The sequence below is a fragment of the Monopterus albus genome, unplaced genomic scaffold (assembly GCF_001952655.1).
Source record: "Monopterus albus unplaced genomic scaffold, M_albus_1.0 scaffold30.1, whole genome shotgun sequence".
In the NCBI taxonomy this organism is placed as follows: domain Eukaryota; kingdom Metazoa; phylum Chordata; class Actinopteri; order Synbranchiformes; family Synbranchidae; genus Monopterus; species Monopterus albus.
In genome coordinates, this window is record NW_018127910.1 from 727701 (window position 1) to 745131 (window position 17431).

Below are 17431 nucleotides of genomic sequence, written 5' to 3' on the forward strand. Positions count from 1 at the left end.
GTTTTTTTTTTGCATCAACTCACACCATAAGGTGCACAAAAAGTCTGAGTGGAACATTTTACACTCTGGTGAACAAACGATGTACTAATTACACTATTTCTACAACATCTGAAACATATATTTAGCATTGCTGTACTGTTGTTACTTTTTGCCCACCATTTAAACTGATACTGACATATCTGCAAAAATAAATTGTGTTGACCGGCCTAACTTATCGATCTAGTTCTAGCCCGAACCTAATATAGGCGGGTAGACTAAGACTTGGGACTGAATGTGACCTCAAAGCACAGAAGTAGAGGAATAAATCAAAATCCAGCATGCAAACCATAAATGCTCAGTACAGTGTAAACCCCAGATTTCAGCTTGACTGCGGTCCCCGCCGCAGGCTGATTATTAAACTGAGATCACAGGGTTAAATTCTTGAGAATTCATTTGGCCAGCAAGCCTAAAAGACTACTCTATATTACTGCAGATAAACTCCTATTTTCTTCTACAAAAAAAAAAACTAAGAGAAAGGTAACACCAGGTAATGAAGGAATTCAGAATAAAATACAGTGCACTTGTGCATTTAGGCTTTTCCTACACAATAATTATGGACCTTCACTGGCTACCGCCCAGCACATTTGTCAGAGGTGAGCTGTTCAGATTGTCAGTGCAACTTTGTAGATGCTGCTGAGATTTACATCGTCGTGTTGTTACAGCTCCCAGGGGAGCTGGGAATTTCTGCATGTCGTAAAAAAGAGCCACATTACGCTGAAGGTGACTTTAACTGGATTTAGAGCGGCCAGGGGCCCACGAACACCCAATGGCAGATTTAAGCTCCTTCCCCTCTCCTTTAAAGGACTATGGGCGGCTTAATCTATTAGTCTAAAAGCAGCCAATTTATTTGATTCCATCTGTTTAGTCTTGCTGGTGCTGGCAGGGCTGAGCTATTGTAAGACAGATTTAAACACAGCTGGAAGAAGTGTACGTATCACATGTAGCCAACGCCACATTCACAGCACTTCCACCACGATTGCTGCCATTTACAGCCAATATAAAGCAGGCGTTCCTTTCAACTGTCCCTTCAATCCACTTAAGGTAAGCAGAGAGGTAGAGACTGAGTGACTGACAAGACAGATTTGTAGACAAAAGTCATAAATGTCAACATTCATCACAAAATGCTGTTCCATTAGTTGAATTTGGACAAAAAGCATCCTACTTTAGAGCTTAGTGGTGAAAACACGAAGTGTTTGGTTGACTTACAAACACATTTACAAAATCATTTACTCATAAGGTGAAGTCAAAACCATGACATTAATACTGTCAGGAGATCATCATACTGGGCAGTTTAATCTGGACTCAACTGGACTTGTGAGAGTTTAACTTGTTTCTAACTTTGTGAATTAATCGAAATTGAGCAAATGGGCCTTGGGTGATGCTGGGAGCCCTGTGAGCTGCCTGGTCTGACACCTCATTAAAAAGCCAGTTAAGGATGATGTTAAAATAATTGTGCATCATTAGAGGCAGTTTCACTGATCAGCTGGGCCGTGTCAGCATGGGGTTTTTACAAAAACTGCACTGTTGATTAATGCCTTCATATAAAGTGCCCTTTTATTCGTTGCCACATGTTGTTCCCTTCTTTGTAGTTAACGGCGATGAGCTTTCAGTCTATAACTCCATTCACTCCTCTATCCTCCCCCTTTCACATACCTCTGTTTAAATAAATTCTTCTCTAGTGCAGCCATGACAAGTGGTGATAACTTGTTTTTAACAACATGAACCCATGTCTTTTCCACTGCTGTCTATCCCCTCCTCCACACTTCACATCTTACTCTGCTTTCATAGAAAAATAAGACAGTGAGCAAATAAACACCATATCTCATTTAATTGTCTGGAACACCGATGTGCCGCACCCCCGACTCACACTTATCAACAGAGACAGCAGATAGATGAACTGTTTCGAACTTGTCAGCATCAGATCCTAATTGCTTCCAGTGAAATGAAGGTTCAAAAAGACACCTTTCCCTAGGAGATTTTTGAGGCCATTCAGTAAACTGCTGAGACAGAAGTGAAGACACGCTTGTGTGCGGCTGACATCTGGAGGATACATCTTTATTGACAGGGACATATCGATGTAAAGGGCTCACACACTGCTGCTGTCATGCGGCAGCTCTTCTTAATCGGCATTAATGACTTCATCACCACAGAAGGGAAAAGCCTGTGTGCGCACGCTTACATCAACAGCACACAATGATAAACAGGCGCGCGTGCATACACAAACTGACATGTTGTCAGTAGCAGTTGTTGCATGCATCAACTGAAAGTAAGAGGTAAAAAGCACCTGTAGTTGTCCGTTCATGGAGCTGAGGTCCTCGGCCTTCTTCTCCAGAGATTGGACCCACACTTTCCTCTTCAGCCTACAGCGAGAAGCGGCAGCCCTGTTACGCTCCAGGAATTTGCGCCGCTTCTCATCGGGGTCTTCGCTTGTGGTTCGGCGTCGACGACCCCCTGTGCTTGGAGGGTTTTGCGCTGGGGGCACTGGGGAAGCCTGTACATTAATGAAAATAAGGACAATAACTAGTAGAACAAATCCACCACCGCATCCGTAAAGTACTGCTGACATCATTGGACAATTTCAGTTTAAATCAGGAGCTGTCTGATTAAAAAATAAATAATGGCAGCTTTCTGGACTGGACGGTTTTTCATACTCGATACTGTAGCAGATTTCAGTCATCACCAGTACTGAGGTTCAACACACAGCCCTGTACAGAGGACACTTGTCTGCACTTTCTGATACACAGCTAAATTAAACAAACACTGAAATAAATGTATAGACTATACAGACATCTTACTGGCAGGCTGACTTTGCAAACATATGCTAACAAGGAAATAAATTATTTTACTGAAAGTGCACATTGTGAAATAACATGTAAAGTAAGGAAAAACATGCCCCTACACAATATGTGTGAACACTTACAGGTGTCTCTGTGGTGGAGGTGGCTGGCTGTTGAAGGGAATGGGGAGAAGGTTCCTCAGCTGCAGGCAGGTGAGGAACCGGAGCGGGAGTTTGGACTGCGGTTGGGGCTGGAGTTGGGGCTGGGGCAGGAGAAGCAGGAGCAGCAGTGTGGGTTACAGCGTTGCTCTGGACTTCACCGCCGTCTCCATTGGTTACCTGAGGAAGCTGCTGGCTTAATGTCGTTTTCAGTTTCTGGGAAGAGAATTCAGCACAGGGGAAATAGTCAAAAACCATTCATGTAAAGAAATAGCTCATGTAAGAGCAAAACTATATTCAGTTACAAATATGCTAAAAAGGAGGTTTTAGTGACAGTACACCAAGAAATTAGAATATATCAAGGTAGCACTATGAATTTTTAGTATGAAAGTTTATTTTCACTGGCTGTTAAGGTTATGTGCAAATGTGTTTACAGCTAGTTCTCACCTGTGAACACTACTGAACAAAAAATGACCAAACAGCCTAGCTGTGACAGACAGGCAGGCAAAGACAAAACTAAAATAAAAATAATAATAACCCAAATGGTTTACTTAAATCATTCACTTTACAAACTGAAATGACACATTTATGAATGTTGACCTGAGCCACTGAATTGGAAACAAGTTAGCAGTGTGTGTTGAATACAAAGCATTAAGCAAAATATACTGCTTAGTAACAGGAAATCCAATAAAAAAAAAAAAATTTAAACACACCCCAACTTCTTACAAAAAAAAATTGTGCTTCAAAATGTTGAGGAGAGAAGTTCCAAAAGACGACTAACAACACCAGACCTAGTGTGAGTGTTAAGCAGTTAGTGAACAGACTGTAACATCTTGCTTCAATGAAGCTACTGAGTTTAGAGCAGTCAACAGAGAAGAAGAACAGAGAAGCATCACCGCTGGCATTCTGACTGACGACGTGTACAATTTTATTTGAAATATCCTCCTTTTACATTTTCTGGCATTCAGCGATTCCCCCAAAAATTTACGTTATAAAAGAGGATTCTAAAATATAAAATAAGTAGAATCAAATAGGTAAACAAAAACAAAAAAGAAATCCAGGTGAAGAACATCCATGGTTCATAATGTAACTCACAATGTCAAAAAAAAAAAAAACAAGAATGTCACACACACAAACACAGCCCTTTCACAAGAGCAATTTCTCCACAGATTGGTGTCCATGATTCACAAGCCAATTCCTCTAGCATCAAACACTGAGCAAACAAGGTGAAAGTGAATGAGCCCTTCGATGCAATAACAAAGTGAGAGGGAATACATTTACATGGGAAAACAGAGAGGCACATTATTCTAACAACTACCTTTGCCAGACCAATCTATCTACCAAATTAGTTTATCGTGTAATACCCTTCCAGAAGCTCTTCTGGCAGAAACAAGATATTATTCTCTTGGAATGGCTCATAGAAAGAGGGAAAAGCCAGTTAGATTCATATTTCATCTCTGCCATGGAAACCTCATCAGTGTAATAACCCTCCATCTCATGGGTGTTATTCAACCATCTGCTACTATATTACTTATCTTTATTTTGCAACTAATTAACAGCATAATCTTCTAAATTCAGCAAGTTAATTATCATTATTGTGGTCTTTGCAGCATCATCAGTCCTTGTAAAGTGCCGTCTCCGCGCCCCCTGAGATCCGGGTGGGGGCGGGGAGTGGGCAGGTTGAGTGAGGTCTGTTTTCTTGACGCAGGCTCATTAGGTGTTTGCTGATGAGCTGAGTGCGGTGGGAGGCGCCGGGAGTGAGAGGGGGGATGCAGGTCAGGCAGGATTCTGCTGAACAAAAGGTTCCATGCAGGGTGAGGCCGGCTTAATGTGCCTCGCTGAGCGTGTGCCAGGATGCCCCCAGCTGGCTTTTGCTGGTAGCCCCCCTCTGGCTGAACCTGGTGACGGCGTGCTGAGCACAACGCTGTCTCCGCGTTAGTCATCACCATACCCCATGATTCCCCCCCGCCAGTCAGGATCAATCCTTCCCTCCCAACATACACACACCTCCTTTCCACAGTTTAGTTGTTAATTTCCACAGCCGGAACATGCTGTGAGCACTTACAGGTTCTGTGATCCGTACTTCATCACACTGCCACCGATCTCCTTTACAACACTTCATATCCCTGCCCTTCAACTATCACTTTCTATACAGGAGGACTTAATTACAATACTGCTGGAACCGTTTTCTCCCCCATGGAAACAACTGAAATATTTCTGTGTTTTGTTATTAGCAGGATTATTATAAATCAGTAGATCAATAACTGATCATTACTTTTATTACTGACTAATCTATGATTTATTAATCCTCTTTTGTCTGAGCAGCAGTCCAACACCAAAGATATTCAGTTTATTATGTATGAAAAAGGACAGCAGCGATTCTCACAGCTGGTTTTAATGGCGTCTTTTAAATATTTTATTTTACTGTTATCCTATGTTTTATTTGTTGTTATTGTTAACTGTCATTTTTGCTACTGGGCTAACATTGTTGTTAATCCTGTTTTATAAAGCACTTTAGGGTAAATCTTTGTGTGAGTAAAGTACAATACAATTCAAGTTATCATCTGAGAAGCGGTAATGAGCAAATGTTTTTGCATTTTGCTTAAAAAAAGGACTAAGAATATTCTAATATCAGAACAGCTACAACAAATTTTCTGTCGATGCAAGAAAAATCAACAAATTGACCAATATTGAGCTCTACATTCTAAATCATTTAAAGTAAAACATTTTTAATGATGTATTAGACAGTAAAACCAAGTTGGAAAGTCCCTTAATGAAAGGGCTACAGTAATAAATAAAAATATACTACACTACTTTTGAATAGTGCACACCCAGGCTCTCTAGTGCCCCCATCAGGTCAAAGACAGCTACTGCTTCCTCACTGTCAAACTCCCTTGGTGTTTGGTTATTATGTTTCTCAGATGGGAAATAACAGATTCAACATGAAAATAACATTTGATGTAAAAGTAGAGATAACAAATACCAGCTTTGCTTCTGATTGGACAGGCTGTGGCTGTGGCTGTGGCTGTGGCGAGGGAGGTCCTGGGATCCCGGGGACGTTAGGCACTACGGTGACAGGTCTGACAAGCTGAAAGCAGGGACACAGATCAGCACAGAGAAAATTAGTCTTCGACAGCGGACAGGCAGGCGGCGCACCCACACAACACAAACATGCACGGCCACGGCAGGCTCTCAGAGTTTCCTCATATCTCAGCCTCATTAGGTTGGATGGCCTGTTATTTTGTGGAGGCAGCGCCACATGGAGATGCAGTGTGCACGCTAATGAGCCTCTGCCTGCCTGCGTGAGAGCATATGGACAGGGAAGCTGAAGAGAGGATGGAGAGACATGAGTCAGAAGGCCAGAGCCAGGCCTCCTCTCACAGCCACTGACAATGAGACAGGGGGAGGTGGGGAGAGCTGGAGGGGTGAGGGGTGATCGAGTGAAAGGAAGGCCCACTGGTGGCTCATGTTCTCCATCTACTTTTGCCCTCCTCTGCTTGTCAACAGCTTTCCCAATCCCTACAGACCAGGAAGATAGAGGTTTTTTCCCTGCTGTGCTGCTATGAGGAGATAATCATGTGGTGCTCAGTGTTCCACACAAACAATCAGAACTACAGTGAACAACAAGACAAGCTTCCACACGGGGGAGTAAAAAAAAAAACCTAATTTACAATATACATTATTTCACATATGAGACGCGGTCATGGGCTGCAGTTACAGTATAAGTGGTTTGCAAAACACATTAGTAGCATAATCTATCTGCTCCACCAGAAATCAAGAATGTTGATTCTAACTGTACAAGGACAAACAGCAGTGAAGCATCCTGGACTGGAGCCTCCTGCACTTTAGCCAACTCCTGTATCTTTGCCACAGTGGCACACAATTGTACTCAAAAGTCTATTATCTCACTCCGCCTCTACAGTCTGTAACTGACTGTCAAATCTGAAGTGCCAAAGCTGTATACAGTCCCTTATGTCCAAGCAGGGGAAAGGATATTAGCAGTTCAAGTTACTGCATGTATGCATGCTAGTCAATTTTCAGTATACTAAAATTCAGCTATAAACACAAAGTAAAATATCACATTATTATAATATAACCAGCAGAACACTCACAGGGATTGTAGTTGGGATATGTACACTTGAGCTTGTAATAGATGCAGGTATAGCAACTGGCATGGTCTGGCCATTAGGCAGCTGTAAGAGCACAGGGAAGGTGCCAGACACTGGGCTGCAGGAGGAGAGAAAAGGAATCCCAGTGAGATAACTAACAAACAACTAGGAGCAAAACACAACAAGAGAGTGTCACAAATTATAAATAAGAGTGGCTATTAATATACTACGTTATGTCAAAGTCAGGCAATGACTGATGGGAATAAAAAGGAACCAAGACAGAACCCAACAAGTTAAATACAGCTGTTGCAAAAACAGACTCAAACAGTAGCTAAAACAATGTTTTTATGTCACATTAGACCCATTAAGAGACATCAGTTCTGCCCGTATATGGACATTAGTTCCAAAGTGATTTTACTGTTGTTAAAACACCTGGGGTTTTCACCAAATCATCTGCGCCAAATACTGACTATTGATACCTACAGAATCTTCGCTTTGAAGTGAGTCCATGAGTGATTTCACTAACACACAATTTAAAGGAAATGAATGAACAAACAATCCATTGCTAGACAGAAAGACAGATACAGTAGATAGATGCCAAACACAAAATAATCCATTTAATTCAGCTCCCAGTAGGTCAATAACCAAACCATTAAGAATGGGTATTAACCCTAAAGAAATGGCTTAATTAAAAACATACAACTTTAAAAAACTGCTCTGAACACAGTGTGACAAGGATGATTGTGTGAAAACCCCATTAATCTTTTTTTCCACCACTCAGAAATTTCATTGAAGCTACAAGTTTATATTTGAGCAATACTGATGTTTCTGACATCTATAGTGCAAAAAAATCCTGTGAAGTGCAAATAAATAAAAACAAACAAGCACATGCCTCATGAAATATGAGCTCACCAATACAAAACTGCAGAAAAATTATTTTAAAAAGGAAAGGATGACTTAAAAAAAAAACACCACAACTTTTAAAAATGGACATTTCAAGTTACTTACACTATAGGCCTATTAGTAGATGGGACTTGGGTAATAACAGAGCTAGATGTTGGCGATGGGAGAGCTTGCTGTATTACAACATTAGCCTCTGAGGTTGCTAGAAGTACATTGGGAACTTGGAGGGATGCAGGATGGACTATAGTGGATGTTGGCAGTGAGGCTGGCTGCAAAGATAAGTCCTGGAAACAAAACACCTTAGCTGCAGGAAGTGTTTAATGAAGACCAAATTACTTAACGGCTTCCTATTACATGATAGCGAATACTTAACTTTTTCCTCAATATTAGGAATAAAAATAAAAATTAGGGGAAAAAAAATCAAACTTATTTGTTCAAATCCACCTAATCTCCCATCCTTTTTATGAATCAATTTGTGCAGTACTGCTGGTATTTTCCAGTGTTTTCAGTATTACCACAACACAAACACACACAACATAGGTATTATTTTAAAAGCTCAGTTTAAAATGACCAAAGAGTCCAAACAATATTCAGACCAGTGGATTTGAAACAGGAGAACACCAGGAGAACACCCTTAGTGACAGCTTTGTGAAGTCTGTGATTAGCACAAAAACCAGACACAGTTTATTTAACACCTTTACCTTGTCATCATTTGTAGTAGATTCGGGGTGAGGCAGAGGACTATCTCGATGTGCCTCCATAGCTGTGGGTTCCTCTATTTTGTTGCGTATGACAGGCGTCGCAAGAGGTGACAAATCCAGTGGTAACTACAGGGCAGTGAGAAGCACAGGACAGGTCAGCAAAGGACAGAACATAGATGGAAATTCGATTACCCCTCTGTGGTTCTATGCCTCCACCACCTAGTCAAATTCATACAAATAGGGCAGACGTGAGGTCACTGACCTTGACCTTTGACCTTCTCCCACCATAATCTAATCAGTTCATCCTCGAATCCAAGTGGAAGAAATTTCCTCAAGGTGTTTCTGACATATCACATTCACTAAGGCTGTGTACTGGCAAGAATCTGCCAATACGATACGCATCACGATATCAGGGTTACGATTCGATATATTACTGTAAATAAGGTGATAAATTGATTTTTCTTAAATGAAATTTAGGAAAACTGTCAAAAATAAGCAACAAACCATCATATGCATAAAATCTCCTGTAAAAAAAAAGTTTACTTTTTATGCAATCATAACAGGGATCTGCATTTGCATTTGTCACAGCCCCGTAACATGCAACATAGCACTATTTGGCATGTGAACTATTAATTAAAATCAATACTGTGTTTTTGAGAATCAATACAGTATCGCAAAATGTATTATTGCAATCCTCAAGTGTACCAATATTTTCTTACATTAACAAGAATGAGATGAATGAGAGGTCACAGTGACCACAGTGAACCTTTGACCACCAAAATTTAATCGGCTCATCTTTGAGTCCAAGTGGACAGTTGTGCTAAATTTTAAGACATTCCCTCAAGGTGTTAATGGCATATAGTGTTCATAAGAATGTGATGTATGTATGTACGTATGGACAACCTGAAAACATAATGCCTCCAGCTGTAGCTATCGCTGGAGCAGAGGCATAAAAACTAATAATGGAATAAACATGAGTCAGAAGAGCGGCTGACAAGTTTTAACTATGAGAACAACCTTTTTAATGTCATCTTCAGTCGCTTTTTTGAAGTCATGGTCGAATGGACTAGCAAGTTCATTGAAGAGCCCGACCTCCTCACAGTTTTTCAAAAAGCGGGTTGGTGTAGGGGTTTGGTCTACAAACGAAGAGAACCGTTAGTACACTGATTACAAGCATCGTTTACACTATATTTATCAATGTCAAAAGCAGTTACCAGCAATGATGACACTGTCAGTTCTTGCTGGGCCAAACTTCAGGGTCATCTCATGTTTGTGCTTGTGGACTGCCAAGTGGTCTTCATTTGTAAATCTCTATGTAAAGTTAAAAAGAAAACAGACAGGACAATGAGATATGATCTAGATGAAAGGTCTGAAGCAAATGGTCGTTAAAGTTTTAAGTAAGATTAACTAACATTTCAATAAAAAGCATGTTTTATATTAGCAAGATACAGGGAATTCATACGTCTATACTGCCACTATCTTTTCCTCTTCTTTTGAGGAGTATTATTATGTATATATATATGTGTATATAACTCCCACTGCAGTTACATGAATGGGGCACTTCCCAGTGTAACACAAGAAAAATCAACAGCATGACAAACTGCAGCCTCCAAAATGGTTTAACGCCAAACCTTCAAACCTCAAACCTTTTTGGTGAGGTTCAGTTTACACTTTACAATAGTTTTTTTTTGAAGGTACAGTAGATACCAGTACTTGATGTTTTATAGCCCAGGAAAAGTGATGAAATACATAAATGAATAAATACAAAGAAAATCACAACAAAATTATAACCTATCAGTTTAAATGTTTTGAAATGAAAATAACATTCCTACAAAAATATAACAAAGTAGATGAACTACACTCACTCCAATTTGGATGACCACCCAGGCACCTGTAACTTGATTACACTACTCAAGTACAAAATCAGCTAGGTCTGGTATTATATATTTATTTTATGGTCCTATCTTCTACACGTTAGCTGTGTTAAAATCTAGTTTCAACATCATCATTATTTTAGTTTATACTGATTCAGTCTGGTTTGATAATGTCATTAGGCACACACACAATATATTTGTCCAAACATCCAAAAAAAGACAAACAAGGAAAGAAAAACATGGATTCAGTACAACATGAAATATGTGTATAAACAAGTACTTTACAAATAGTATATACAAGAAGTGACACAAACTAATTTGTGCCCTGATTCACCCTAACCAGGTTAATACAGCCAGTGTCGTTAGAAATTGTGGGACAACATTTGTGATATAACCATGTTAATACAGCCAGAGTCATTAGAAATTGTGGGACAACATTTGTGATAAGAGAATTGACTTACCTGTCCACATCCAGGAGCAGTACATTGGAAAGGTTTGTCATCACTCATATTAAGAAATTCCTGTTATATCACCCTGAAATATAACATGTAAAAACACAGAGTTAAATGCCATGCCTAAAGATGTATCACTATATGTGCACAAGGGTTAACAGCTTAAATCTACGTGTAACTCAAGAAAACAAAACGCTATGGATATAACGTTAGTCCAGATTCAAATTAACAACGCTGATATCGGACGATGTGTGTCTCAGGGCTGAACTTAGCAATGTGAAGATAAAGCCCTGAGAAAACAGCTGGAAATTAGGACAAAGCATATCCATGAAGGGCGGTTGCTTTGGTTGTTTACACTTCAGGGTCATCATAAAAGACACTGAATTCTCAGTCCAGTTATTTTGTACCCAGTACTCGACTGGGGCGGTTATAGTGAGCTCTCTTTCACTAACAACGCTATTGTTTTCTTTGTTGTAAATGTAACTGCTCATCATGAAAAGACACAAATAATATAACGTTATTACAGAGGGAGCGATCATCTGTTCCAGTCGCTTCCATGGAATAGCCTGATCCCTGCGTTAACATACAACCGTCGCCATATTTGGACACAAATATCACTGTAAACAGAGGATATGTCAGCGTTTATTTCGAGGCCGTATCAATGTAACAGAGCTCAAGTCCGCCACAATGCCAGAAATGATGTCTATTACAACAACGTTTAACCCATTCGCTATCAGTTTATGTAGTCACTTACCCCTCAGCCACAACCCTTGATTTCCAAAATCCCACGTCTGTGACCAAATATCGCGAGAAGAGCTCTGACTTTTCCGTAAACGTCACACGAACTTGTTCTGCATAGTTCTAAACAAATAAAAATAATATAAATACATATATAAATGCTAGAGTGGGTAATATTGCCTATATATATAAAATAATTGATCAACAAGTATTTTGGAACAAAGTAAAACAGGGCATTTCTGTGGCCACTGTGACAAAACGAAACATTAACTCGCGTTTCACTGTAAATCTCATATAGCCTCCGCCCGTGGTGGTTATATTCCATTTTAATTGGAAACACTTAAAATGCACAAAGTATTTTATACATTTTTCCAAAATATTTTTGTTTCAAGACTAATAACAAATAAAAGGACCATAAGTGCAAGACTTTATTAAAAATTGATGGTATTTTCTTACTATTATATACTTTGTTCAACATTTATTCATATAAAATTACTATATAAACAATAATTTCTATACACAATAATGAATAATGTACTTTACTGCTGAAATATGTCTGTATACTGTAGTTTGGTTAGGGCACCTTGAAGCTTCCAAAGATTTCATTCAATTTTATTAAAACTTTTGCATTATGATAACCTGTGTTAGCTATACAAATAGGTAAAAGAGGATTTATTACTATACTGGCCACACATGCAAGTTTACTTTCCACTTTCAATCCAATTTTCAGCTTAAGTTTCTAACTGCCAAATTTGTGGCTACAACTATTGATTTTCTAGAATTCTTAATGGGACTTGTCTTTTTTTTTTTTTTTTTAGTTAATTAGTAAAACAAAAAAATACTCCATCACAAGTCCTCCAAGCTTAAAGTTTCAGGGTGACATGTCAAAATCATCACTGGGACAACAGAGTAAACAAAGATATTCAATTAACAGCTAAAGAAATTTGCAAATGCTTCTTTTGGAGAAGCTGGAACCACACATTAACCATTTTGCTTGACAAATTACTTGCAAAATAATGAATTGCTAAAACTCCATAAACCTGACAACCACTTCAGCTTTACGTTCAGTTGAAGCAGCCTATATTACAGTATAATAGAAAGGTCCAGTGACTATGGTTCGTTAGTTCCTGAAACAACCCAGCAGGGACTTCTCATAACAATCAAAGGACTCAAAGCCCATTACTTAGCTCAGTTATATTATCTGGATTTATTTAATGCCACTTTAAAAAGCCACCACTCACTTGCTGCCTAATTACAGTATTCTCCCTTCCTTGGAGGAACTTTATAACTCGAGCTGCCTCAAGAAAGCCCAAAAGATCTGGGAGGATTCGTCCCACCCTGGGCATCATCTGATGGAAATGCTACCTTCAGGCAGACGTTTCAGGTGTCTCAAGGCACGGACAAACAGATTAAAAAACAGCTTCTACCCAAAAGCAATAATTGCACTGAACAACTCATAAGTGGGCAACACTGTACCGCACCTCACAATACACTGTCTTCAGCTTATATGTAGTATGTCATTATCATTACTTAGTAAATATGTGACATCGTACTTTACCCTACTCTGTTGTTTGTAGCTTTTTAACATATTTAACATAATTATTTTATTCCTGTCAATATGGAGATGGACCTTTGCAGTTTATGTCTGTCAATGTGCAATAAGTGTGATTTTTATGTGGTTTATAGTTTTTTGTTTTTGATACTGACATTTTTCTCTACACCTGAGGTTTGCACCCAATTTCGTTGTACTGTGTACAATGACAATAAAGAGTCTATTCTATTTAAGTGCAGCTGAAGCAAGACTTCCTTACTGTGGACCCCAAAAAGCTTGCATTTTATGCAAGAGAAAAACAAGGCTGCTTCACACAAAAGAAGACATTAATGAAACCTGACTTTGTTGTGCCAGCATATTTCAGACATATAAATTACTGCCATTAATAAATAGTCAAATACATGTATTTTAATCACGTAATTTCTTACATTTGTACAATACATGTTTTGCTTATTTCGACAGCGTCTGAAAGACTTGAAAATGTACATTTCCTTGACAACAACATGGAACAATTTTAGTAGCCACAATAAAATATGTAGTTACATCTGTAAGTGTTGTATGACAGCAGTTTTACATAGCAAACAGGATAAGGAAAGCAACCATCAAACAGAACAGTCCCATGGCCTCAGACAGGGCGAATCCCAGGATGGCATACGAGAAGAGCTGCTGCTTCAAAGATGGGTTCCTGCAGACAAAAACAAACTGTCAATGCATTCATGAAAAAAACAAAAAACATCCCGGGAATCTGTTCATCCAAATGAAATTTAGTATTTTAAGTATGTTTGCCACTGAAAACAAACCTAGCATAGCCGATGATGAGACTGCCAAACACCGTCCCAATTCCAGCACCGGATCCAGCTACACCAACTGTAGCAGCTCCAGCTCCAATAAACTTGGCAGCGGTGTCAATGTCCTTGCTGACAGCGCTGGTCTGGAAGCTCCTAAGTGTGACCTGGGTGAGAGGGTTCTGTGGCATCACAGCAACACTGCTCTGGAAGAAGAATAGAAACACTGTAAACCTCTAAGTCAATGCCATGAAATAAAATGAAGTTTTACCGCATACAAAATAGTAAATATATTTATATTAATGACAAGAATAGTGGATTCAACAACTAAAATCCAATCTTCATGATCATTTTAATAAATTTTTCCATGTACAAAAACCCAGCCATTTTCCAGACTAACCTTAAAAATGCAAGGGGTTTAATGCTTTGCTTTTTGTCAAAGTGAAAACTAATTCTACATTTAGACGTTTTTTAAAAACACCTTTTTGAATGTTAAGGTCTTAAGTTTTTTTTTTTTGCTCAAGTTTTATTGTCTGTTGATTAAACTACTTTGAAACTGCCACATTTGGGTCTAAACATTTGGCATTATTGCTTACACTTTATAAAAAGAACCAATCAGCCAAAACCTTTTTCAAATAAATAATTACAAAAGTGGTGAAATGACAGTCCTAGTAGAAACCTGCATTCCTTCTTACCTCTGTTTTAATCTCAGGCCTTGACAACACACAGGCAGACAGGGGTCTATAAAGAGCCCGGGAACCAGCACGGACCTGCATCAAAACCAAACACAAAAGCAATACAGGTTTTGTTAAACTACAGAAGCTCAGTAAGACATGAAATATATTGTTGTTACATTCCCAGTCTGCATGCACACAAACAGGTGGACAGCACCTTGAATGTCACCTATCACATAGTCGCTGCAGTGACCTGTGGCCTTTTGTGATCTGCAAGTACAGTCTGTTCTGCCAAAGTCATTTGTGGTTAATTTGAAGATTTGTTGTGGTGACTTGAAGCTCTAATAAACAATGGTAGCAAACCTACTAACAATCAAACCTATTGGACTTTAAACTGGCTAGCCTGCTAGTGCTATTAAAAAGAGAAATATGACCTTGGAGACTGACTAACAGCCCAGGCTGCAACTATCAGGAACCAGTACTGCCCAAATGGACAAGGTGACCATTTGTATATCAGCTTCCGAGACTGTGTGAAAATTTCAGATGAACTCTGCACTAAATGCGGCTAATAGAAGCTTATATGACCTTAGCTAACGGCCATCACTGAAAACATCTCCTACGGATCAAAGCAATGATCCTGTGGCACTTTACCGAAGATAACTACCCGGTACCTTGTTCATGGCTATTGGAGCTACTTAGCCTTCATTTAAGACGTCTGACAATCAGTGCTTAGCATTAGCTGGCCGCTGGCCTAGCCTGCACATAGCTTGCCAGTCAGCAGCTGTCAAGTTCAACCACAGGCCCACCGGATTTAATGGTGATATTTAGTAAGCAAGACTCAGTCACAGAGCAAAAACCCACCAAAGAAGGCAAACTCACCACAGCCGGCGAAGAGACGAACTTTGCACAGGCGTACATTTTCTCCCTTAGGTACTATTAACCGGTTCGGTCAGTCTAGCTGAAGCCCGGGTCTATCTGAGAAGGGAAGACCGGAGAGAAGGTCAAACGGGTGTACAAATGCTCCACACAGAAAATAAAGAATTTCATATGTGCATTCACATGCATTCTACATACTATGCTCACTTGAGCGCTGCAATGTTAAATTTAAAGAGAGGATGAAAAAGGATTTATTCAAGACAAGAGTCTCATTCAAACTGCCATGACACACTTACCAACTACAGAGGTCGAACCACAACGGACGAGTGCGCACGCGTGATGTGAGGTATGTAGGTTCCCGGATGATGACAAGGGAAGGTCATTTCACCGAAACTTTATTTAATATGATCAAAACAGCAATACAAAAGTTTTTTTTTTTTACGTGGAGCAAGGAGCAGGCTATGTGTAAAAGCCTTTATTAAAAAAAAAAAACTATTTTGACCTCACCTGGTCTTCATTAAGTACACAAATATTGAAACTAATTTTTTTGCACCTAAAAAGGGTTGTTTGCACCACTGACTCTAGGCTACTCGTTATGGATAGTACCCTGGAAGTAATAAAATTATAAACACTACAGAATACACACCACACTGACATCCAGACATTAATATACAGAATTCTAATTTCGTCAAAATAACATGACCCCCCTCAGCAAGGACAAAGCAGGATTGTTATAAAAAGGGTATGAAATCTATTTCTTCAGTCAATGTTCCACATTTCATAAACTCCACAGGGCACCAAATGGTTGTAAAGTCCCCGTAGCTCTGGTCTACTATGTACTCCTGTTTAGAATAGCATTTATTACAAAGTACACCTACCCATCAGTTTTAGGAATTCATATAGCCTTTTGTGATCCATTTGACAAAATGTATTTGGGGCTGAGTGCCACAGACAGGATTAGAATATTGGAAACTGATAGACATTGTTGGTCTTTTCGTGGGATTTGACAATAATAAAAACATATTATCCCCAGCAAATTTGAAATGAATCAAACTAATGCAAATCATTTGACACACAATGAATTTGTCAGGTTGGTAGTCTTGCCTCAGCACAGACAGATTATGGGGATAATGGGCCCCTGGGCATGGACATGTAAATCATATAACTTACCTACAAAAGCGTATCTAAATGATACAACATTTTTGGTAAAAATGATCGTGCTCATCCATAAATATAGCTACACAGCAACTGTGAGAGAACCTGTTCCACAGCTGGAACGTCTTGAATGTCGCATTCCTGTGGGTTACATCAGACCAGGAAATGACAGTTTAAGTATATCGTTTGTGTTTTCTTTGTGTTTCCTTTTGATGTATATTTGCTTATATGGGTCATCAGTTAATCGGGATGCACCCAGATCTGGATCAAAAATTTAACTGGAAAAAGAAAAACTCTTGTTTCAAGTGTATTTTGAATTTCAAGCTGACATGTCTAATGCTAAACATAAATGTTGAAGTTCTGGCTAATATGGGTAGCACAGAAAGAGCACAACATTTACATCAGACCCTAGTTTTGGTCAAATGAAGAACATCCTGTCACTGTAGGTAGAGGCAGAATTCAAGAATTTCAGCCTTCGTTTTTCTCTCATAACAAAACCTGCCTGCTCCTGTCCACTACTATCACCTGTTGTGGTGTGAATTTAACTCTCTGTCCACAGGGACCGATGGCTCGGCACCCTGTCTGTGCATCTCACACGCTGATGGTGGAGCTCTAGGCTACCAATACTAGGCGGATTG

The 17431-nt window shown here is 39.4% G+C and overlaps 2 protein-coding genes across 5 annotated transcripts in view; both read right to left on the reverse strand.

Annotated features, from left to right (window-relative positions):
- Nucleotides 1-11853, reverse strand: part of atf2 (activating transcription factor 2) — a 16885-nt gene extending 5032 nt beyond the window's left edge. Inside the window, exons 1-11 of one of the 2 annotated variants that reach the window (XM_020596489.1) lie at nt 11768-11811; nt 11538-11630; nt 11023-11095; nt 9902-9998; nt 9705-9823; nt 8688-8813; nt 8092-8270; nt 7087-7201; nt 5958-6062; nt 2960-3190; nt 2324-2530 (exon numbers count right to left, since the gene is read on the reverse strand). In XM_020596489.1, coding sequence (XP_020452145.1) covers nt 2324-2530; nt 2960-3190; nt 5958-6062; nt 7087-7201; nt 8092-8270; nt 8688-8813; nt 9705-9823; nt 9902-9998; nt 11023-11070 — 1227 coding nt within the window. In that variant the 5' untranslated portion in view covers nt 11071-11095; nt 11538-11630; nt 11768-11811. Of the gene's footprint in view, nt 1-2323; nt 2531-2959; nt 3191-5957; nt 6063-7086; nt 7202-8091; nt 8271-8687; nt 8814-9704; nt 9824-9901; nt 9999-11022; nt 11096-11537; nt 11631-11767 lie in introns of both variants that reach the window. The other variant, XM_020596487.1, reaches the window with a different exon arrangement.
- Nucleotides 11854-13689: 1836 nt separating this feature from the next.
- Nucleotides 13690-16040, reverse strand: atp5mc3a (ATP synthase membrane subunit c locus 3a). Of its 3 annotated transcripts, none has more exons than XM_020596353.1 (5): nt 15935-16040; nt 15642-15737; nt 14784-14858; nt 14104-14294; nt 13690-13988 (listed from the first exon to the last, which is right to left on the reverse strand). In XM_020596353.1, the coding sequence occupies exons 2-5, from the start codon at nt 15678-15680 to the stop codon at nt 13874-13876; spliced, it is 420 nt and encodes a 139-aa protein (XP_020452009.1). In that variant the 5' UTR covers nt 15681-15737; nt 15935-16040; the 3' UTR covers nt 13690-13873. The 3 variants fall into 3 exon arrangements, with proteins under 3 accessions (XP_020452009.1, XP_020452010.1, XP_020452011.1); XM_020596354.1 differs by lacking the exon at nt 15935-16040 and adding an exon at nt 15837-15926; XM_020596355.1 differs by lacking the exon at nt 15935-16040 and adding an exon at nt 15846-15899.
- Between the last annotated feature and the right edge of the window lie 1391 nt (nt 16041-17431).

Coding starts and splice junctions, on each gene's coding strand:
- atp5mc3a (XM_020596353.1), bottom strand. CDS start 15,680: ATGTACGCCTGTGCAAAGTTCGTCTCTTCGCCGGCTGTG. Junction 14,859..15,641: donor TCGTCTCTTCGCCGGCTGTG/GTGAGTTTGCCT, acceptor GTTTTGATGCAG/GTCCGTGCTGGTTCCCGGGC. Junction 14,295..14,783: donor GGCCTGAGATTAAAACAGAG/GTAAGAAGGAAT, acceptor TTCTTCTTCCAG/AGCAGTGTTGCTGTGATGCC.